The 24,192-nt window shown below is 38.1% G+C and overlaps 2 protein-coding genes across 4 annotated transcripts in view; both read left to right on the plus strand.

The window, feature by feature from the left end:
* The first annotated feature begins 4,004 nt into the window (after window positions 1-4,004).
* tmem154 (transmembrane protein 154) lies at window positions 4,005-14,271 on the plus strand. 2 transcript variants are annotated; one of them, XM_069689238.1, is made up of 9 exons: window positions 4,005-4,212; window positions 4,945-5,016; window positions 6,502-6,543; window positions 6,699-6,749; window positions 7,002-7,190; window positions 7,641-7,695; window positions 9,132-9,208; window positions 10,313-10,349; window positions 13,077-14,271. In XM_069689238.1, exons 1-8 carry the CDS (start codon window positions 4,119-4,121, stop codon window positions 10,336-10,338), a joined length of 606 nt encoding a protein of 201 aa, XP_069545339.1. In that variant the 5' UTR covers window positions 4,005-4,118; the 3' UTR covers window positions 10,339-10,349; window positions 13,077-14,271. The 2 variants fall into 2 exon arrangements, with proteins under 2 accessions (XP_069545339.1, XP_069545340.1); XM_069689239.1 differs by having other exon boundaries at window positions 6,505-6,543.
* A 4,857-nt stretch (window positions 14,272-19,128) lies between these two features.
* Window positions 19,129-24,192, plus strand: part of fbxw7 (F-box and WD repeat domain containing 7) — a 118,364-nt gene continuing 113,300 nt past the window's right edge. For both annotated transcript variants that reach the window (XM_069689241.1, XM_069689242.1), the window contains exon 1: window positions 19,129-19,667. The gene's annotated coding sequence lies outside the window, so the exon portion shown is untranslated. The remainder of the gene's footprint in view (window positions 19,668-24,192) is intronic.

A 24,192-nucleotide genomic window follows, 5' to 3' on the forward strand; every position in this document is an offset into this window, starting at 1 on the left:
TCAATACATTATGTCCGAATGTGTTGCGGAGAAAATAAAGAGGTTCCCTTTTTCTTTGATTCACAAATAAGCAGGGAAATTGGAAAACCTTCTTGGAAATGAATCTTAATTTGTTCAAAGTAATTTTGATAGTTGCAATCTGAGGTTGTAAAGAGTTTTGAGACCCATTAAATGGAAACACCAAGAGTTTAAAAATGTTGCCTTTCCTGCTGAACATTTTTAATATTCAATGAAAATGTTTTTTTTTTTTTTTAAGTAAACCTACACACAGGCTTTGGGTATTTGGTATATGCATGGAATATGGCCACAATAAGGACAAACAATTTATTGATAATAATAGTAATCCTGATAATTTTACTGATTTAGCTCTGATTCTCTTCCAAGGATCATCAGTGTATTTCATCTGGTCTATGTTTGAAACAAAAACATCAAAGCTACAGCACTGATTTAGATAAAAGTGATTTACACAACAATTGAGTGTTTGTTTGAGCGCAAGAAGTGTCCTGAATTATTGGCAACTTAAACGCCTTTCTTTGTGATAAGAAAACAGATGAAGTTAATATTTATTTTGTGAGGGTTGGTTTGACTTTTTCTGAGATGCCTATACAGCATCACGCTGCTTCATAAGGATACTTTTTTTTGGTGGGAAAATAACTGTGCACAGTAGTTTTGATAGATGATCAGTTAAAGAACTACAGCACTAAAGCTGTGTTTTTATGTGGTTTTATTTAAGATGGGTAAATACAATGAATACATTTCTTTCCTAAATCTCATTATAAAGTGTTTTAAAGACTCAATATGATTTATGAATAAATATTTGATCACTAAAAGGTGATAAAGACGAATGAAAATAAAACCAAAAACATTTTTATCAAAAATAATAACGTCCGCAGTTAAAGCTGCCTCTATGGGGCCAGTTGAGACCAGTCAGTGTTAAAAAGATCATAAATCATCATCATCTTCATCATCTTCCTTTATGTATGCCAGGTATTCCCGAAGGTTTTTAGGGGTCTTAAGTGCTGTGGAAATGGTTGGGATTGCAGGGCACTTTTTTGACTGAAAAACTTTGCATTTTCACTCAACTTGGGACTATAATGATTACAATATTTATTAAGCATGCATTGTCTGCCATACATTTTTTTTTTTTTTTTTTAAATCACCAAACATTGGTACAGAAGAGTTTATAGTGAAGCTATATAGTGGCTTAGTTGCTGTGAAACAATGTTATATTGGTATGGGAAGCCCTGTATACGTGAGAGAATAACTGAGGGAGACCATGATTGGATACAATGTTTTGGATTCAGGGGAGCAGTGTGCCTTAAATGCAACTGACAGCATCTTAATAAAGGCACACGATGCCTCTAAAGTCACTACACCATAGAGACCCATTTATATCCTTGTATTCAACTGTTAATACTGACGCATCAGTGTTGTAGCTGGCTGAAGTGGAGCTAGTCTTTACATTTTAGTTCAGTGGTTCTCAACCTAGATAAACCTGCACAAGAGAAATCTGAAGTGCCGTGAGATGTTTAATAGGAGCAGAAAGAGAATCAATAATTAATTATAATTAATTAATGAATTTCTCTAACAGTTGTTTTTTTGTGATAATTAATAAATGAGGCTGCAGCATCTGAAACAAGACACGGCACCCAAGGATAGTAAAAACAAATAGGAGTTTCACTTCTAACCAACTGATTCAAATTTGATGACTCAGTTATGAATGAACTGTTTTGAGGCAGCAGTCATGCATATTAAAATCCCACAGTTTGACCTGGTTCCTCTGTAACAGACATGCACAGTGAAACAGATTCTTCCGAATAAATTCATTTAGTTTTCTCAGACCTAAATGTTTTAAGGCTATTTTCAATGAAGTCATCAGAGATGAGAAATCTTCCACACTTTACCCCATTATTCCTGCCTATAAAATGTTTGTTATGGAAGTTTTCGAATCAGTTTATTTGTGGCAATTCTGATTCTAAATGCAAGTTTATGTAACAAAGCTGATTGTCTGTGTTAACACAATAATCCTAAAAGACAAAATACTTTAGATATGGTCATACATAAACAAGTCATTTGTAGATCAGTAAAAAGCAAGTAATAACATATGAGTTGCCAGGTTTTAAAATGAAAAACTCATTTCGACAGTTTGACCGCTTAAAAAAAAAAAAAAAAAAAAAAAAAAATCCATTTAGTAACTACTTATAACTGCAGACTCTAGAGCTTATTCAAAAGAGAGAAATTCATAACTGCATAATTACCAAATAAAAAGGATGAACATCAAAAGTATCAATTTATTAATGATTTAAAAAGCTGTTAGTTGGTTCTTATCAAGCTTTAATAAAGGGTCTTTTATTGGAGGAACTAAGGATTTTTAGCCACAGCAGCAGTGTAGCTCTGTGGATGCTAATGTGGATCAGTTCAGAAATATCTGCACAACTATTGAAGGGATTGCTGTGATTATTTTTTTTGGACATTGATGTTGCCCAGAGGATAAAACCCACTTTGGTCAATTACTGACGTTTCCTCTGGGGCCACTATGAGGGTGATATTTGTGGTTTTCAGTGGTTTCAAATGTCTTAACAGCTACTGGACTGGTTGCCATAAAAGGGAATACAGAGTTTTGGTTCCCTCTATCGATCTATCTGTCTATCAATCTATCTATCTATCTATCTATCTATCTATCTATCTATCTATCTATCTATCTATCTATCTATCTATCTATCTATCTATCTATCTATCTATCTATCTATCTATCTATCTATCTATCTATCTATCTATCTATCTATCTATCTATCTATCTATCTATCTATCTATCTATCTATCTATCTATCTATCTATCTATCTATCTATCTATCTATCTATCTATCTATCTATCTATCTATCTATCTATCTATCTATCTATCTATCTATCTATCTATCTATCTATCTATCTATCTATCTATCTATCTATCTATCTATCTATCTATCTATCTATCTATCTATCTATCTATCTATCTATCTATCTATCTATCTATCTATCTCTATCTATCTATCTATCTATCTATCTATCTATCTATCTATCTATCTATCTATCTATCTATCTATCTATCTATCTATCTATCTATCTATCTATCTATCTATCTATCTATCTATCTATCTATCTATCTATCTATCTATCTATCTATCTATCTATCTATCTATCTATCTATCTATCTATCTATCTATCTATCTATCTATCTATCTATCTATCTATCTATCTATCTATCTATCTATCTATCTATCTATCTATCTATCTATCTAATCTATCTGTCTATATGCCTGTCTGTCTGTCTGTCTGTCTGTCTGTCTGTCTGTCTGTCTGTCTGTCTGTCTGTCTGTCTGTCTGTCAGGAAAAAGCCACCAGTGTTTAAAGGAAATAGTTTTTCAATGCCATGTTTGCTGTATAGATGAGAGACACAGCTAATAGAAATCAAACCTCTGCCATCATGTAGAAACACACCAGGACCACGTCTCTCCTGTTAGATGAAGAGGGTATTGTGGTGGCATCTTTTGAAAGTAGGCCACCAGCCTACAGCAGCCCATAGATAATCACAACAGCATGACCCTCTGATTCATGATCAGCATTTCACCACAAAGACTGGCTCAGGATCCTGCTCGAGCTTGTATCTAGAAACAGATCTACAAACACAGCCTGGTTTACAGCCTTGGAGCAGCTTATTTTATGTTGTCGCCAGATGACACGTTTTCTCAGGAGATACCCGACCAGCTGCTTCTCACTGAGATTAATACAAACTGTTTTTTCTCCCTTAAAGTTTGTTCAGCTTCCCTTTAGCTGCGTAGGGCCGCATACCTAGCCAGCAGGAATGTGATTGTACTGCAGCTGAGGAGCCGTCAGACTTGTAGCTACAAGCACACAGCTGATTGCATCACAGCCGAGTAAGTTATCTGAATCATTCTAAGGGTGTGTGAGTGTGTGTGAGTGTGTGTGAGTGTGTGTGTGAGTGTGTGTGTGAGTAAGAGAGAGAGAGAGAGAGAGAGAGAGTCTTTTTTTCTTCTCTTCCTTCCATTTAACATGCTAAGTCAGATCAGGAAGTGTGATGCTGTGACAGTACAGGAGGAAGCGGGCGCACAATGGCACTATGTCTGCCTCTCGGCCTTGTAACATGAGATGCCCCCAGGTGAAGACCCCTCAGCTGCTGCTGCTGCTGCTGCTGACCACACTGATTGGGACAGGTAGGACATGGGTTTCTTTACTCCCCGAATCAAGATAAAGCACTCTCTACTTCCCCGTCTCCTCCCTGCTTTCCCTTCTGTGCTTAAGCCTACTTTTCTCACTTTGTGCCTGCGAGTGTTCCTTCTTGACTGAAAGTAAAGAAAACAAACAAGATACAGCAGAAAGATCACATCTTAGGGCTTTAGGTTTAAAAATATTGTTTTTCACTTTGGTTATACTGACTTTAAGCCACTTTTGGTTAAAACCATGTTTTTAGCACCTCACTCTCCTTTGCAATTGAAAGTAATGTGTTTTTTCAGTTCTATAAAGTTAAGATCATCAGTAACCTTTTAAACATGTCACTATATACAATTGTAGGATTTGAAAATGTCAACATTGGTATTCTGTTTAGAGTTGATCAAAAGAAATATTTTCTCACAAGGTGAATTTTTTTTTGTCAGGAACAAATTGCTCAACATCGTCTCCACCCACTCCGTCCAAAGCGTGAATTTTGCAACAGTTTAGATTTTTGTTGCAATCGTTTGAAATCCTAAAGACGGCAGTCTTTATTTCCCGTGTGATCAGACTCATTTCTGGTGCTGTGCTGCTGATGTTGTTTCTGAAACCCTGAAATAACAGACTTCTCCTGCGTGTGTTTCACTTTTGATATAAGTGCTGCAGATGTTTTTAGTCTCCTTTACAATGATGTGACAGTGCCATTACAAAAAGTAATGAGAGGTGTTGAATTTCAGTGTTTTGCCAAGATGAAGATGACACTGCACAACCTGAGACACATGAAGAGGTGTCAGACACAGAATCAGCAGGTAAGGCGGGTTTAATGAAATACATTTCAGAAACAATTATACACTTTGGGGCCAAAAGTTGTGCACAGACGTGTTTTAATATTTAATTTATATATATATTTTTTTTTTAAATGATCTGGTTAATAGACTACCATACATCTAATTAAGAAAATGGTTAGTTTATTTTTTTTAAATAAATTATAATTAAATTAAATTAAAAGTTGCAACGACATTAAATAGCATTTGGTCAAGAGGGCAACATTAAAGCCATCACTGACAATTAATATATACAAACAAGATAAGCCAACTGTGACAACTGACATATTTTGTACAGTGAAAAAGAGGTTAAAAATAGGTTATGATTCATTTTCTGTTTTATTCGATTTTAAAAGTCCAATTTAAATATACTGAGTCTAAAAATGTAAAATATCCTAACGTGCAATAGTGTTTAAATATAAACTCCCCTTATGTTGCTCAAGCACCTACATTCCCAGTCAAAATAGCGAGGACATGACTTCAGAGGTCCTCATTTATAGCCACTGCCCTGCAGAGCCCATCAGCCTCAACACCATCCAACACCTTCCAGAAAAAAACAAACCACAAGCACGACTCTACTGCCAGACATCAACTGCATGAGAAAGGTCTGTCATGCTCTTGTGGCTGACAGAGAAAATCCCTGCAGTCAGTTGTGGAAGTGTTCTGGTGCTGCATCTCCGTCTACAATATTTCTTGCATCTGCAAATGTGTGTGTGGGGATGACTTGTCCCTCAACTCTCTGGTCTTATCTGTATTTTATCCTGAAATGATTTGCAGCAGGTCATTGTCTTCACAACAACAGTCATATTGAACTGGGAGGGATCTGATTTTCACTTGTCTCACATCTTTTGGTTGAGCTGGTTTTGACCTTTGTTGAGAACTGGTTGGGCTTTTTAAACCACCTCAATGTGGTTGGTCTTGAAAAACCTTTTTTTAACTATGTTTACTCCAGTACTATTTGCCAGTACACTTTTGAGGTATTTTACCTGAGTATTCCCTTTTTTTGCTACTTGTGGTAAAATAAGTAAGAAATGCAACACTTGAGGAGGTATTTCAACATGTACTTTGCTCTGTTCAGAGTTGTAACACGTTTGGACAGTTTTGATTTAATGTAAAATATATGGGCTTTTCAAATGAGCCTATGGTCAATACTTTGCCCAAACTTTTTTTTTTTTTTTTTTAATCTAATATACTTTCAATTTTGACTCTATCTGTCCATATAATAATTTAATTTTCCTTTTTTTTATTTTCAAAAATCATGACTTAAATCAAACTTATTTACACAAAGCCATATCTAAAGATAGACCACCCAGATGTGTGGAAGCTCTTATAGCTGAATTTTAAATGTCCTTGGTTTTAGGACATGATGTTCAACAATCACATCAGGGTGCAATGTGTCTGGGTGTCCGCATACTTTTGGCAATATATCAGTGTAACTCACTGAATGTTATGCTCTCTCTGCCATCTCAGCAGCAGACACCGCCCTTTCAGAAGACACTGGTTCAGACCCGGGTAAGCTTTTCTTCTGCAGGGAAAAATATGAAGCGTGTCCACCATTAGACTTTTAAAAAGATGTTTTTCTTTCCAGTTGTTCAGCATTTGATAACCTGCATAGAAGATAGGGGGCATTTGGATAAAACCATCAAATTATTTCTTGTTGTTTGCAGTTGAAGAAACTGACGATAACACGAGCTCTGGAGAGGCAGAGGTGATATATGGTATGTCAAACCAAGTACAATCTTTTATACCAACAGTCATGATAGGTGTCAATATAACTGTAAATGTAATAATCATAATCTTTACACGTGAAGTATTCATTGGGATAAATGGAAGGTAATGATAAAAATACCTCGAGCTGTGATCTGATGGTTTTGCTTTTTTGCAGAAAATGCAGCAGCATTGTACAAGTGACAAGACTCTAAATTCAACCTGGTTGAATCAGTGACCAATAAGCTGCTTTGGTTCCACAGACAATATATCAACATCAACAAGTACAGAGTCTACCAGTTTCACGTATACGACCATTGAACCAGATGAGGACCAGGGTTTGGGTTCCATCATTATCCTGATCCCTGTAGTGCTGGTGGTCTTAATCATCGGCATGATAGTTTGCGGTTTTTTCCTCAACCGCAGGTGGAACAAAAAACCGAGAAATCAAGGTATGTCCATCACAAGAGGGAAAACTTTAAGAGGTCACAAAAGGAACTATATTTCGCCACTTAAACCTGTTTCTATATTTATTCTGTTCATATATTGGGTGCTGACAGAAATGAGAACAGCTTTCAGAAGTATTTTTTGCATAGGTTCAAATGTTTTGTTAATGTCATGAGAATGTCAAATTACTAAACGTCTCAAATCTTGATGGATACTACTAAAGTTGTCTGTGTGGAAAGATACCACCAGGTGAAGTTTAAGACATCATCTGTCAAACATTTATTTTATTTAAACAAAACTCAGCAATCCACTCAATCAATGTTATTAATATATATATATATATAACTACATTATAGCTCAATTTATTTCATTTTTGGTTATTTTGAACTGATGGATTGTTTGTAATTGTTATTTCATCATATCAAATACGACTGCTGCCTGTTTTCTTTCCATAGAGCTGAGTAAAGAAGATCCATATTTGGATGGATCCAGCACAGAAAAGGTGCCAATGTAAGTGTTGAGAATCTAATTGAATACATTTTTCAACAGCTGGACTGTTTGGTAGTGCGGCGCAGTGGTGCAGGGGTTAGCACTGTCACCTGTCTCGCCTGACGGTGGCAATCATAAAATGTACTTTATCTGAAGGCACCATGCTTTGCAAGAGTTTAGCTTCATTGCTCAATTTCCTGTTTGAAAAACACAACCTGCTATTTCTAATCTTGTCGTGTCTTATTGCTTTTATCAGTAAGGCGTTTGCCACTCACAACAGAAATCCCATTTCAAACATTACGCCTCATCCCTTAAGTGCACCACATGCTTTTGCCTTAAAACTGACATACTTTTCTGCCCTCATTGTGTGTGTATCTGGACAGTGAAGCAGCGAGCTCAGTAAACGTACAATACAGACTAAAGACATCAGCTGACAAGGTTTTTTTTTCTACTGGAAGCAGCAGGGAAAACATCCATCCATTATCTATACCCACTTCATCCTGAACAGGATCACGGGAGCTTCTCTTAGCTCACTTTGGGGGAAGGCAGGGTCCACCCCGGACAGGTCCATCGCAGGCCCAACACAGGGACAGACGGGAAAAAAAAGACCATTCACGCACCCATTTACACCTAAGGGTAATTTGTAGAACCACCAATTAACCTGACATACATGTCTTTGGTCGGTGGGAAGAAGCCGGAGCACCCAGAGAGAACCTACACAGGCGCAGAGAGAACATGCAAATAGGAAGTTCTAGACCGAACCCAGAACTTCCTCTCTGAGAGGTGACAGTGTTAAACACTAAACACTAACCACTGTGCCGCCCACACGGAAAACAGTGGTGGATGAAAAATAAAACAGATATCAATGATAACAATAAACACTAGAAAATATGAGATGCCATAAAATATGAGTTAGATCAAAGGCATTCTAAAAATTAATTGTGAACAAGGAGTGTGGGCTCATAAAACTGTCAGATTATTTTTTGCGATGTGAACGCTAACATACTGTCCTTCATGCAAGGAAGAAAACAAACTTAGAAAAACCTTAAGTTGCCATACTAAGTACACTTCGGTAATTACTTTAGTAAACTTACAAATCAAGTCTTCAAGAGTAAAAGTAAAAAGATTAGAACAATAAACAGTTAATGATAGCCTGACACTAATTTAGCTGACAGCTTCCACCTGTTTTTATTAGAAACACATTAGCTAACAGATAGCTTAACAGTAATATTCAAAGATAAAATAAATTAACAACAACAACAACAACAAAAAAAAACAATATTTCAATATTTGCCTACAAATAAAACTCCAACAAGGACACAAGCCATATAATACTATATGAGTGGTTGCTATTAGCAACGGAATGACAGAAGCTGCCAGTGTCATTGAGACATCGAGGTGGTTTGTGTGCAAACTTTTGGTCTTCATATGATTTGTCTAAGCACTCTGTCTTCTAGGCCGATGTTTGAAGAGGACGTGCCCTCTGTGTTGGAGCTGGAAATGGAAGAGTTCGACCAGTGGATGAAAAAAGATGGTAGGTTTCTGTGAACACACAAAAAGCAACAATCACACACACACACACACACAAAAAGACATTTAGGAACACAAACACATCAGAAATACGCATAATTACACATTGCTTAAAATGAGGCAACAGATATCCAACCTTACAGACGGTTATTTTATTCAGTTTTGTTCAGATCCCTTTAAAACAGCTGTAACATCTCAACCCCTCTCTAAAACATTGTCAACCAGAAGAGACCTCAGAGAGCGCAGACCTCTGCTCAGTCCAAAAAGTTCACTCTTCTTTGACATGTAAATCTGCACCTGCAACCTCACCACAGTATGTTTGGGTATAAGTAACCGTGGCGATTACAATTAGTTCCTGTTCTGCCACTGTCCAGGAGTGCTTCATAATGACTCAGCAAGTACATGTGTATGCCAAGTAATTACTGCTACCAGTGACAATGGATTGTGACGCACAGTCACTGTATTTCCAGAATCGCCTGTGTTTTGTCCCTGTAAACTTTACTACAATCTGTGGGATTATACATTTTATGGCATTTGGTGGACAAAATGCTCTACTGTCTCTCACAATGTCAGGGAAAGTGAAAAATAAGTTTTGGCTCAAGCCCATGATTAAGATCTACTCCAAAATTCAATAGATTCTTCCTTGGGCCAAGCCACACCCTATATCTATAAACCTGCTGGCAAACAGATAAACAAACACTGCACCAAAAACATAACCTCCTTGGATGAAGTAAAAAAACAACAACAACGTAATAGTTATAACTCTCCTTTAGGTAGAATGTGTTGCGGCACAGTTGAATTAGACTGCATTAGTTTTAGCCAACTGTACCTAATAAATTGACCAGTGAGTGTTGTTTTTCAAGGAAGCCTCTCACAGTAACATGGGTTTGTAGAGTTTGTCCAGCAGATGTCTCTGTTACTCTGTGAGTTGTAATACCGTATCCTAATATCACTGTCTGATAACAGTTTGTTGCAATCATTTTTACTTATTTGCTTGTGAAAAATAATTTTGAGGATTTTCTATGAGACGATTAAACACAAATACTGAGAAGGTTGTTTAAAAATATGAGTGGTCTTATGCCTTTGTTTGCTGGCTTGTCTGTTTTAGGTGAAGCTGCAGAGGAACATGCATAACTGTGTTTATGGTGAGCATACTTTTTTATATCCTCATAACTGTATCAAAATCTCTTTAATTTTTGTAATATTATGACTGCATATGTATGATTTAGTTATTTAATTATTAACTTAAAATTTGTTTTTTAGATATAAAAACTATAAATGGATTGGCTCTCCCCCTTCCTAAATATACTCTCTGCTCCTTTTCTGTGAATCCCTCGGGTTTGTTTGTTATTGTTTATGACTGATTTGATGGATTCGCTGTGTCACAGCATGAGGATGAGTCGTATTTAGTAAAGAAAACCTTCCTGTGACGTGTTCCTGCAGGTGTGAATTCAAACTATATATAATGACCTGACACGGAGGAAAACCTAAATATTGATTTGCTGATAATATACACAGAAAGTCTGACAACAAACCAATGACATATAGCTTGTTACACAATAATGCTAACACAACACAGATCAACAGTTGGCTTGAGTAATAGCTGTCTTTCCACACAGTTTCCTGCTTTTTCCTGCCAGCCTCTGTTTGTTGTGATGCACCAGCTGGTTCCAGTATAGCTGTGACTGATGAACTGTGACCCTTTCATCATTACACATGGTACTGTTTGAAGGCACAAACACTCCTAACATCTGTTAGTGATTACAACAGGCACGCATGGAAGTGTGGCGCAACTTAACCCAGGGATAGTCTCCTTTACAGGAAGGGCTGGGAAGGCGAGGTCAAGGTCCACTCCACGAACTGTTGACCAACGTCATTCACACGCTGCTTTTTCTCAGGGTTTTATTTCCCAAGCAGCGCGAGGGCTGGAGGGTACTTTCATTGAACAGGCACTCTGTACACATCAGGTTACACAAGAGGCCTCAAAACAGAAGTAAATGCAATGTTACGGCTGCTGCGGTTGCACAATATGATGCCATCCACTGCAGCAGCTGTGTTTGTCCGACCTGTGAAATTCCACATTGTTGTTGAAGCTGCTTTCAGAGCAAGTTTTGAAATCTGCCAAATTTGTTTTAGCACTAGAAAATGAACCATAGTTTGGTGCTTGGCATTTGGCATTCAGTGTTTGGGTGTCTGCTGCATCTGGAAACAAGATTGATAGAAGCATTGGGAGTGAACCAAAACAGCACATTTATTAACTGGAAAACCAACACAGTGAGCTGAAAGACACTTAAACTTTCCAAAGAGCGTTTATTTTCTCTGGGTTTGTCACCATCACTAAACCTTTTTCTGTACACGTAACCATTTAACCCATTGCTGATCGGGACAAACTAATCACTACGGCTTTAAGCATTGAGTAGTTTACCAGTAACACACAAAAGTAGAAATGTCAGTGTCTATATCTGGACGGTAAAAGTTTTTAAATTAATTCCGGTTACTGTAAATGAACTTTACACACACAGAGATTCTAACTTTGTAAAACAGCTGATTGATAAGTAGGCCAACTTTTTGTGCTTTCTTTCTTTTGTGTGGACAGAGTATGTTTCAACTCCGCTTACAGACACCGGAAGTGAAATTGTTGGTTGGGTTGTGTTTAGTTTTGTTGTTGCCAGAGTCACACAGGAAGCTTGTTATTTCTGTGGTGATTCTTTCTTGGCGCTTTGTGAACTTGTCTACGTGTGTGGATGAGACAGCAGTCAGTGGTGGAAGTAGTATTCAGGTCCTTTACTCAAGTAAAAGTAATAAAACCACATTGTGATACTCCACTTCAAGTCCTGCATTGAAAACCTTAATTTCCATCTGCTGGGACTGCAGAGAGTAGCTAAATCTGGCACAAAGCATCGTTCTCTCCTTGATATTAATGAATTTTATTTATGGTCCCTGTTGTAAATAAATCTAATAAACTGTAAATTTAAGTAATTTTATCAACGCATTATCAGCAAAATGTACTTGAAGTTTTAAAAGTAAAAGTACACACATCCTCTCAGTGTTTTACTTTTATATATAATGTTTTCTGATGACTAGTAATACTTAGTTATTGTGTATTTTAGTGCTGTAGTTGTTTAAGGTTGTGCTTATTTGACCTACTTTAAGTACTGATGGTCAGTTTAGTCTACAGTAATGCATCATATGCAATAAGATCATATGTTTATATCATTTCTGCTCTGTAGGACACATGTAGCTCTAAAATGTCAACAAGCTTAAATAAATAAGGCATTTTCCAGGTAATCCCTGCGTGTTTTGAAAGAGTTAGTTTGGCTTAAAAAGTAAGATGCATTTTTCAACCATTAAGGAACAAGTTAAACTTAAACTTGGAGATACATAGACAGGAAGGGAGTGAAAGACTGTTATCTTAAAGCTATCAGACAAAGGTAAAGGAGTAAAAAGTACAATATTTTCCCCTGAAATGTTGGGGAGTGGAAGTATAAAGTAAAAAAAAAAAAAAAAAAAAAAAAAAGACTCCATTTTGTACTTAAGTACATTACGAGTAAATTTACTTAGTTACAGTCCACCACTGACAGCAGCAGCACTAGTAAGATGGACTCCACAGTGCTCTCAGTAAGTGTGATTGGCATTAATTGGACATGGCTGCACAGCAGAGAGGATGAAACACTGGGATATATTTGGTTGAATAATTATACCTATTTGACCAAACCCATCAGAAATAGCATTCTTTTCTTCATTTACTCGAACCAAAAATGACCAGTTTTATCATAAATCTCTCTGTTAAGTGATGAACTAACTGTGGAAAGGTCATAGTCAACAGGTCTCTGACCTTGTCTCCTCTCTCTCCCATGACTCCCTCGCTGCAGGTTAAAGGACAATCTCCCGGTATACAAGGACACACCATCAACAACAGTGCCAATTTGGATGTTCTGACCTTTCTCTGATAATCCAGCCACGGTTCACCACCACAGGAAGCTAATTTGACTGTCAAGAAACAACAACGCAACACTTAAAGGACACTCACAAACATTATTTTCAATTTGAATCCACAGCAAAAAAACAACAACACTCTAAGCTTTCTTAACCTTCCTGCTGCGCTCGGGTCTTTCGTGACCCGCTTCCATAGCCATTTTGATGCGACGAAAGACCGGAGTACAGCAGGAAGGTTAATGTAACACCTGATGGTCTGCAGTGGACTCCAACATGCAAGCACTTAACATGGCGTGACAGATTGTTGTTCCATTAATGTATTGCGTCAGCCAGGGTTTGCATGTTTTTAATGTATATTTCAAATGTTAGGAAGTTATGTCAGATATATGTAAAGGTTTTTACGTCTCAGAGTGAAACATTTTCCATTTAAACGTGAAAAAAACACGGTCCTGTAGCAGCCAAACGTCCCTGTTCTGCACTGACACTGTTACAGAGTGTGTGGTCAACATAAAGTACATTAGTCTAAAATCCTTCCCCACCCCTCACAGATATGGCTGCTCATATAGTTTCCTGAGCTTCTCCTCAGCTCAAAGCCTCTTTGTTGTATTACACTATGTGACTCCCTCCATCTGCAGGATTTTACCAGGAATATCCTCCTCAAGATTGAAGGCATGCATGACAGAGAAAGGCCGCAGAGCTGCTTAGGATCTTTTGTTTTTATTTTAAATCTCAGAGCCTGAATTGATGAGTCTTCTGTTTCTGAGGCTTCTGATTAATTAGTGCCTGAAACAGCTTCCTAAAAGCTGCTACTGATAAGATTTTTTTTTTATCTCACCAAGGCGAATAATTCTCTGACTGAATACTTTATATCTAAAGATGCTGCTCAGATGTATTATTCCCGGCTCTCCCTTGAAAGTGCTGAATCTCAGCAGTCTTAACGATGATCTAAATGTGAGCTCTACTTCGTTTGAGTGACAGTCAGTATTGTGCAGAATCCTGCACTGTGAATATGAGAATACAGTATACCAAAAGATATGTTCATTAAATGCCTTTTGTAAATATTTTAAATCAGGCACTCGTGTTGTTGTTTTCCTGATGAAGCTTTGGATAAAATTTCAATAAATAAAATTAAGTGATAAAATTATTTTTTTTGTCTTTTGTTTCAGACTAAAATATCTCAACTATTGGATTGGTTCTCATGAAATTTAGACATTCATGGTCCACGGAGGATAAATCCTTCTGGTTTGGTGGTCTTTTGAATTTTCCTGTCGCACTACCCTGAGTGAAATGTCCTCTGGATAATGGATTGCTACGAAATTAAATTGAGACTTTCAAGGTCTTCAGAGGATGAATCCAAAAACTCAAACATTTTACCTGTACGGTGAAATATCTCCACAGATTTAGCACAAATTTGAGTACAGACTGTCCTGGTGCCCAGAAGATGTCTCCTAATCTCTTTGTTCATTTCCTGTGGTGACACCAAGGTATTCACAGCTGTGCTTTTTAATGGAAAGTCTCAACAACTATTGCGTGCTTTGTCATTAAATGTGGTGCAGCCAGTCATGCCCCCCTCAACATGAATTTTAATCACTTCGGTGATCCTCCGACTTTTCATCTCGTGCCATCAGATCAAAGTTTCACAGTTCAACACGGGCCAAAATACCTGCAAAACTAATGTCAACTAATGTAATCAGCACTTAAAGAGCACACCTTTACCATGCTAAAATGCTAAACATGACCATGCTGTCATTGTCGTTAGCATTTAGCTCAAAGCACCACTTTGCTGATTTGCTGTTAGTCATTTTAAATATGATGACACGCGTATATAACAAATTCAATTCTCAAAAATAGATTAATGGTACATTATAATGCACTTCTCTCTTTCTATGTAAACTTACATTTCAAGTTATTGTACCAGTTTAAAACTTGACATAAGATGATGTATATAAAACACTGTAAATCAACTGATGAGCCTCGCCCGCTTTCCTCTTTGAACTCTGTGTGACTGATGGACCCTTGTGAAAAGCTGATGGGATTTATACCAGAGGAAGGTCTGAGGGAGCAAGAACAGACGATCCAAGCCACCCAATGAATACCAATCAAAAGTAAGTCTCGTTGTATTTTCTTTCGTCTTTTTACTCTCTTTCCTGTTCGATCTCCAGACACCAGTTCGGTCTGTCGCTGCACAGGAAGCATCAATGCTGACTTAAGGGACATTTTCATATTCAACAACTTACACCAAAAGAAATGCTGAATCACTGTGCACCGTATCAAGTCTTTTGAAAAATCTTTTCATTTTATTTGATAATAATTTGAGTGTGGAGCATCATATCAAAAGTTCTGATCAATCATGTTTTTATAACCTTTAAAACAAGATCTGTCTCAATTTATTTTTTTTAAAACATTGGACAGGCTTTTGTTGCCTTGCATCTCTTCAACAGTGCAGACCTCACAGGCCACGCAGGCTGTTCAGGTGAAGTGTGTTTGAGTAGATCAGCGCCTTTACTCGCAGACAGGTTTAGGGCTCATTAAAGGGGCATCCCTGTTTTATTCAGTCTGTAAACAATGAAATATCTTCTGTAGCTCTGCAGGAGCTTTGAGAAGTCTGATAAGAATCACTCATCCAGGAGTTTCAGCTTCAAGGACAAAACTCAGTTTTATTATTAAGTTTCATCATGGTACTTCACACCAGTGGTCTAACAATTTTGGAGCTTGCATATTTGGTACAAGAGGTCAATATATTTAGACCATTCTCATTTAGGCCTCCAACATGTCAAGCAGCTTTTTTACTACTATTAAAACTAGGCTCTTCATGGCTTACCACCTTACTTTATTTCTGACTCTTATTTATTAAGATGACTATCTTTATATGAAGACTGTATAACGACTGAGATCCTCCTTGTTTGTTTGCTTTGGGCATAATGCCCAAATAATATATACAGCTATAATAGCTTTAAATCGGCTCTGCACAACCTGCCTGTGATCTGGATGAATCAGTACCGTTATTTAAATATCTTTTATCCACATTTTATTTGACTGTTTTTAACTTTGCTACTTTTTAAATTTAATTATCTTTTTTTTTTTTTTTTTTTTTAACCAGACGTCTTTATTTGTTTTATTTTCCTGGAATTTATCAACCCCAGTACTGTATAGTTTCATGTCTTTTTTTGACCCATGCTAATAAAGCAGCCCTACTGTTAAATTTGTTGCCTTGTGTGAAACACTTTCCAACTTCAAATATGAAAGTATGCCTCCAGACTTCAATACAACTTTGAGTTAGATGTGCTGCAGCAGCAGGTGTAAAGTTTTACTGACTGTGCGAAGGCACCATCAGGTGTTAGTCAATCTGAGGCTCTAACTTGAGACATTTCCTTCACCGAGTGGCAAAGGAGTCTCACACAAGTACATGTATTCACCGGTATGTGGGAGGACAGGTATGTTTCAGGTTTATAACTGTGATTAAAGGCATGTCTGTCACAGTGAGCAGAAACATGAGGTAATCCCCTGAAGAACACGTTCCTCATATGATATTTCCAGTGATCAGTCTCTCTGAATTCACCAGGCTTTGTTGACTGAATCACTGTCTGCCCAGCAGGCACTGATGCTGCCTGTCACACCGCATCAGCTCCGTCTCATCCGTGTGTGTTTGCCTTCAAGAGCTGCGATGTTACAGAGCCGTCGTCCGTCTGTCGCAGCCATCACATTCAGCCCTCAGTGTTTGAGCTGAAAACACAGAATACACCAGGGAATCTGAGCGTGTCTGTGTCACAACAGAAGACTTACATCACAACAGTTTTAAGTTTAAAGTCGTGATGTGCAATTTAAACCACATCAAACGTTCTCCCCTTCTTATGAAAGACTGCTCTCACACAATTTGGACAACATATGACAGATCAGCAGGGTCGTAACCACCACTGAGGACAAATATGTCATCTATTCAGCATTTTTATGGGAATTTGTGGGCCGTGAGTGTAATTTAAATTTTTAATTAAAAGTTACACTTTAGACAAATTCCAGTAAGAAAATAAGAAGTAAATAAATGAATACAATAATTCCAACATTATTTTCCTGTAATAATGTAATACCACATGGAGAAGAGAAACCTATCAGAACATAGCTTTTAGCAAGTCGTTGTGCCAAACTTGAGGGTCAGGGCACCTCAAAGGGTCTCTTTGTCACTGTCTTACCTCCTCAGACTGCCAAAATAAAACAATTCAGGATTAAAATGTCTTCTTTGTTTGAAATTCCCATAACTCATGTCAAGACTGAGGCCAAAATCTGTGAAAATGACGTAGTACAACAGATTTTATATCAAAACAAACAAGATAAGATGAACAAAACATTGAGTAAAGTAAATATTGGAAATGTGTCCAAATGAAAAGAATATTTTACAGATGATTTTAGATTCTAAGGTCTCTTTAATCTGCTGGTGTGTACCAATGTGGTTTATGTTCACTCACAAACCTACCAATAGAAAACTCCAGACTACAGTATGGTTCGGATTTCTGTGAGTCGTCACTTACAGCCGTCTCCAGAAAGCACACACAGCTGCAGCAGCTTTCAAACCCTTATTTGAGAGTATTTAGTAACAAAGTGTGGATATTTACAGTCGTCCTTTGTTTCCAGGGTGTGCTTTTCAGTTTTCATTGACCGGATGCCAGTCTCATTTCCACATTTCTCAGGATCACATGTTTGGTGCTTAGTGATATCTCAGGGTTTCAGACTCTCCCTGGAGGATCCAGATACAGGCTATGAAAATGACTGTGAGCCAAAGCTAACCGTAGCTGGCACTGCAGGGCTAACTTGAGCAGCAGCAGCAGCACACTAATCCACAATAGCTTTTTTGGGGGGCTCTGAATAAATGAGGCTCAGTATGCTGGGAATAATCAGGTCCGGGTTTTCAGCCTGCGTGATTTCTGACACACCATACACATTTGATTTTGAGTTTTTCCTTTTCCATGGGATTTCTGTCCTCAAAATTGTATTGATATATTGTGAGATTATCGTTGTAAAAAATTTGGATGGAAGGCAAAATCTGAGTTACTATCATTATTATGTTGTGTTATTATTGTTGTTATTGTTATAATAAATTCAACATTGTTCACATCTAGCTTGTAAAAATATAATTGTATTCTATTCCAATTCCTTTTATTTTATTTAATTGCATTTTTTGTTCATTTTATATGAAGCAGTTTGAATTTCTTTTTGTGTGCCATACAAAGCTGGTCTTTATTTATTATCGTGAGCTTCTCTTCATATAGACTATCTACTAATATGTTTACAAATTACAAGTAGGCATGGTTGAGATATTTGGTACATAACTTTGATGCATCATAACATTTACATTTGGAAAGATTAATAAATCCTTTATCAAAACAAACCCTTTGTCTTCATCGCTAAATCCGCTAGATTTAGGCCTATTTGTTTAATGATAATGGCTAAAAGTATACTTACAATTCACTCCTGATGACAATTACGTCCCTGCGTACCTACATTGCATCTGTTTTTAAATCTTTTACAGATTATTTGAAAGGCAAAAAAAGCACAGAGGTTTAAGACATTTAGAAATCAAAACCACGTGGCATTTTACTTTGAACTAATTTAAAATTCAGTAATAAGCACATTTGAAATTAATTACAAAGAAAAGTCACTTCGGGGCATAAACGTTTGGAATAATTAAATTGAGGTCATTAATTAGAATAAAACTTGATCATTGTTATATAATAACACATATTGTTCCTTAATTGTTGAAAATGAACAAGTCATCAATTTGTCATTTTTAATCACATTTTATGCCATTTTCACAATTTACAAGGTCACAATGAATCATGAACAACGAATTACACTTTCGCAGACGCACACGCATAAAAGTTTGAACATACAGACGCGTTTACTGTCGGGTTTGTTTTTTTTTCTCACGAAAATATCATGACGTCATATTCGAGCGGCCGGGAGAAACGAAATCCCGCTGTCATCACGCCGCGACAGCCTTTCTCTCCAGTCCGTGGAGAGCCCGGAGACGAACGAACCTGGCGCCTGTCGAGGAGGCAGTGAACGGCTAACCACTCACCACCGACGCGCTGTGCGGGCTCACCGGGTGTGTTCTTCCTCCCGTCGTGATCGGAGGTCGTCGCGCGTCGTCCAGGAAGAGAAACCGAGACACGAAGTCTGCCGGCGACACTTTGTTTGTTTGACAGAGCAGCTGACGTTGAAACCGACTTGGCTTGTGGACGGATGCTAGTTAGCTGATCGCGCTAACGTGCTAGCTCCTGTTCGTCAGGACTATTACTGACTGACTGACTGACTGACTGACTGGTGGTGCTGGTGGTGCTGCTGCTGCTGCTGCTGGTGGTGCCGGTGGTGGTGCTGGTGGTGGTAAACCAGGGGACGGAGCAGGAGCTCTCACCTCGTCGGAGCCTCCGGCGTTAGCGTCTCCCATGCTCCAACGGATACCTCGCCGTGGATAGCAGCCCCGGAGGGATCCCCGGAGAGGCCCGCTGTCTTTGTTCCTCTCCACAGTTGAACAGGTAAATTCAGCCAGACATCACAGATCGGAGCATCACACGTGTGAAGCGTTGAACTTCGGAGGACACAAAGGGGGCCTGAGCGTCGGCAGGCTGACGTAGGAAGTCGTTAGCTGTTAGCATTGTTAGCCCGACTTTTAACGCACTTGTGTGAACGTGAAGCTGTTGGAGAAGTTTAAAAGTTGTCAGACGGAAGTTTCGTTGAGTTCAGCTGAACCTGAACACACGACACGGACACAGCTCCTCTCGTGTGTCTCCTGTTCTGGTTAATTCCGGTCTCAACCCTCGTTAAACAAACTACCGAAAGCTGCAAAGTGAGAAGAGTTGAACTCTCACAGAGATGTTTATACAATCGAGACACTTTTACTTATAAATATCTCATGGCACAATTAAAAAAAAAAAAAAAAAAGGAGCCTGGAGGGGCTTTACAATCTGGACTCTGATAAAAAAAAAAAAAAATAAAGAAAAAGAGTCATTTTAATGGGCTAAACTGGAAAAAAAACAAAACACAGGAAGTGCAACAAAGCGTGCGTGTTTCTTCCAGTGTGGACATCAGGGCGTTGACGTTGTAGATTGATTGTAAACAAATTTGAAACGTGTGATCCAGGTGCAGCCAAACACAGGACCTGGGCCGCCACATGCTTCAGAGGGAAAGCTGACAGTTTTCACAAACTCGACAAGAGGCAGAGCTGCAGCCCCATTCACACATACAGAGAGAGGAAACGAACATAGTGCACACAGGAAAGAAGTAGGGATCATTTAACACTTCCATTATTACTTCTCCACTCTGCTAATTCACACTTTTATGTCCAAAGTTTTAAAAGACCACATGAAAAGTTATCTCGTACCTCTAAAGTTTGCTAAATCCAGACGACCGATGACATAATTTAAAGGACAGTTAAATTGTTTGGAGGTCGCTGAGAAATGTTTGGTTTTGGAAGATGCAGTCGACATGCTCTGATATGACAAACCAAACAATTGCGTCCTCAAAGAAGGCAGATATATTGGAAACAACATTGGATTGGTTATTTAATGGGACAACAAACAGTCGCCGGCCTGTTCAAAACATCGAACAGCTCACCTGGACCATAGACCGACCTCCACCTGGGCACCGTGTCTCCAGTACAAAGTGATCACGCAGCATGTGTTTTGTTTGACCTGCAGACGTTTTGCTCCGGTTAGCCACGTGAGGTTCAGCACGTGATAAAAGATAAAAGATGATTCTTGTTGTTCTGGGTTTTGTACCCTCTTGGTTGAAATGCATTTATTGTTAGTCGCTTTGGATAAAAGCGTCGGCTAAATGAAATGTAATCTTGTTCAAACTACTGCGGTCCAATACAACACTCCTCAAAAAGAAATGCCACCTCTATGAATGTTATTATGACTCCTCTGTTTTGTCCAACCTGTTTTTAAAGTTGCTGATTCAACTGCGTGACTATTTTGTGGATGCGTTTTTACTGTTTACTCTTTGGTAAATATTGTAAATGGGATGGACGTGTTTGACTCCTTGACTTCCAGGTTTGTTATACCTGTTCTGTCTGAGTCTCCTCAGAGGATGAACCAGACTGACAATACAGATCGTAGTCTGCAATAGTGGTGTCATACTTGTATTTCAACATATACACCATCATTACATCCTATTTACTGTAACTGTTTTGTTCTTGACCAAATACAATGTAACTCAACACATGACAGAGAATGGCAACATACTTGCTCAAAGTCTTTACAGGCCACAGTATCCAGCATATTCAGATTTTTACAGACGGGTATAAGGTCTTATCAAGGTTTCTGACTCCAGGATATGATGTTTGCATGTGGCTTACATAACACCATTAGTATGCTCTCATTTCGAACCCATGTTTGACCCCATTCCTTCACGTCTAAGGGTAGCCAAAGCCATGAGTGTATATTGTTCAGACAGTACTCTTTAACAACAGAGTTGCAGTACATTATAGTACCAGAGTTTCAGTTTCAGTTCTCTCCGCACCCTAATTCTGTTATTTGACCATATGCGGTCCAGCTTTTTTCCTCATGCCATTTTATTAGTCTTAAAGTAAAACAACCATCCCAAAGTTAAATTAAGTTTGGGAGGAGCATGATGAGGCCAGATCAAATGAAACTCCTCGAGCACAGGTTAAAGTCACATCACGCAGTCCATTTGAATGAGGTTATAGACTCGGTCTCAGCTGGTTTCATGTGACCTCTCAGGTCTGAGTGTGTCCTTCCTTAAAAACACAGCTGTCTCTGGGTTCTAAAGTCAATATTGAGCATCCAACATCAAGGATTACAATTTTTACCAATCCATCGGGGTATATAGGTGTCATTTTCTGTGCTGTGTGGTTTCAAGACAACAAAAACATGCAACATTCAAGGGCCTCTCGCAAGCCCAGTAACTGTAGTCTGTTGAAAAGTTAGCCTGTCTGGAGGGGAAACATAAGTCAGAGAGCTGGGTGGATGAAAACCATGACGAGGTGGTAGGCCTGTCATAAATACATAATCGCCTGATCGCAATTATTTTAACTGACCTCAATTATTTTGCGTATTCCGCTGGAATTGTTTCCATTCATCTGTATAAAAACAGCTGGATGAAACTTGCAGAACAGTTTTATTTCTATCACTTTTTCCACATTGTTTTCCACCATTTGAGGTTTTCAATGGAGCCATCCTGTGTGTGTATTATTAAACTGTGATTAGGTTTATACTGTAATGGTGCCATAAAATCTGAAAAACACAACTAAATTGTTCATGGCAATTGTTTGTATAGTCAGCGGCTAAAATTTGATGATTGTGACAGCACTACTCCGTTTCGTTATAACAGGTTGATCTTAAAGCAAAAGCAGATATTTGAGTTAAATCAGTCGCTCAACATTACGGACCACATTATAATCTAATTATGTTATTTTATTTATAATTACGAGGACTGCAGGACAGTTGGGGGGGGTGATGTTTTACATTACATGGATTATAAAAGTGCTGTTGCTGTGGCGCTTTCCTTTCTGCAATGAACTGAGACATGCTGAACTGCAGAAGTGTTGACACACTGCCAATAAACGGATACTATTTACTTGTCAAATTACACTATTACCTCTCAGTGTGAAAAGACTTGGAAACAACATTTCTCTGACACGTTGTCAACAAAAGCTGAGCACAAAAAGCGTCATAAAGGAAGGATTTATTTCGATACTGTTGTATTGATTTGCATTTGGGTTGTGTAGGGGTGATTTTCTGGTTTTGTTGTGTAAATTGTAAGTACTTTGCTGTTTGAAAATATGCTTTAGTTTGTTTTTTGTAACAGATGAAGATGTCTACACAGCCAGCAGCATTTGCAGGTTTCAATCTAATACTGGAAATTTGACTTTATTTCATGAACGTTTGGTTTTGTGGCTTTAATCTGCGCTGACAACCTGTCATGCTTAAAAACTGTGTTGAATAGTCTGCAAAACTGAAAGGAACTTTCAGTTCTAATGTGTCAATATGGGAAATACGTTAAGTCTTTAGTACAGAGCAATATACAGTATGTCTAAAATTATAGAAGAGGTCTGTTGAGGATAACCTATTGGTCACAGTCACTGGAATTTAGTTTGTTTCTATGATGTAGAGCCAACAGAAGGAACCACTTTGTTCAGCCTGTTCAGTTCTCCTTACACGGCTGTAAAACTACATAATAATTCTTTTGTATCTGCGGCTTAAGTGGCAACAACTTTGGTCATTTTAGTGGAAGTATGAAAAATCTAGGAAATCTTGAGTCCGTAGTGAGTCTGGGGTCTTGTTGTAAAATAAGAACTGGCTGCCACTAACGATTTCTGTTTGTATAATCTATAATGTCCTAAACTTATGAAAAATGCTCATAACGTCTCAGAGCTTTGGAATGTCTTGTTGTCCAAAACCATTTTAATGTCTTATTCACCGTTATGTGAGGCCTGAAAAAGCAGCAAATCCTAATATTTGAGAAGCTTGAACTTTTGTTTGAAAAATGACTGAACCACAACATTGATTTTCATTAATAGTAGCAAATTAATTTTCTGTCAGTTGAGTAATTGTTTCAGCTCTAAAGTGTTAATATTTTAGTTTGGATGATTTGTTTCCCTCCACTGAAACAGTTCTTATACCTGAAGATCTCTGCGTGCTCTTCTTCTATTTTTTGTTACCAGAATAAATATCCTGCTGAGCTTAGCTGAACTGTACAGAAGGCAGGAGAGATTTACCTGCAGTCTCACGGCTTTAAAACAGCTGTTTACTGAATAAAGACACAAGCTGCTACGTGTCACTTGTTTCACCAAAGCCTCCTCTGGGTTTAGTTTTTTTTGTTTACCTCATTTAGACACACATTAGACCAGCAGCTGTGAAAGAGCTGCCGCCTCATCGCACTGTTCATTTATCCACTGCAATGCAGAGTACGACCCTTTCCAACCCGCTGGGAAGATGAATTAATCTGACCTAAACCAATGGGGTCGAGCCTGATGGTTCAGGTTGTCAAGTAAAGTAACTTCAGACATTTACAAATGTGAAATGTAACATTAACATAAAA

This window comes from Brachyistius frenatus, unplaced genomic scaffold (assembly GCF_029030835.1).
Source record: "Brachyistius frenatus isolate BFR_SWC_R1_liver_20210118 unplaced genomic scaffold, ASM2903083v1 Contig_7, whole genome shotgun sequence".
In the NCBI taxonomy this organism is placed as follows: Eukaryota; Metazoa; Chordata; class Actinopteri; family Embiotocidae; genus Brachyistius; species Brachyistius frenatus.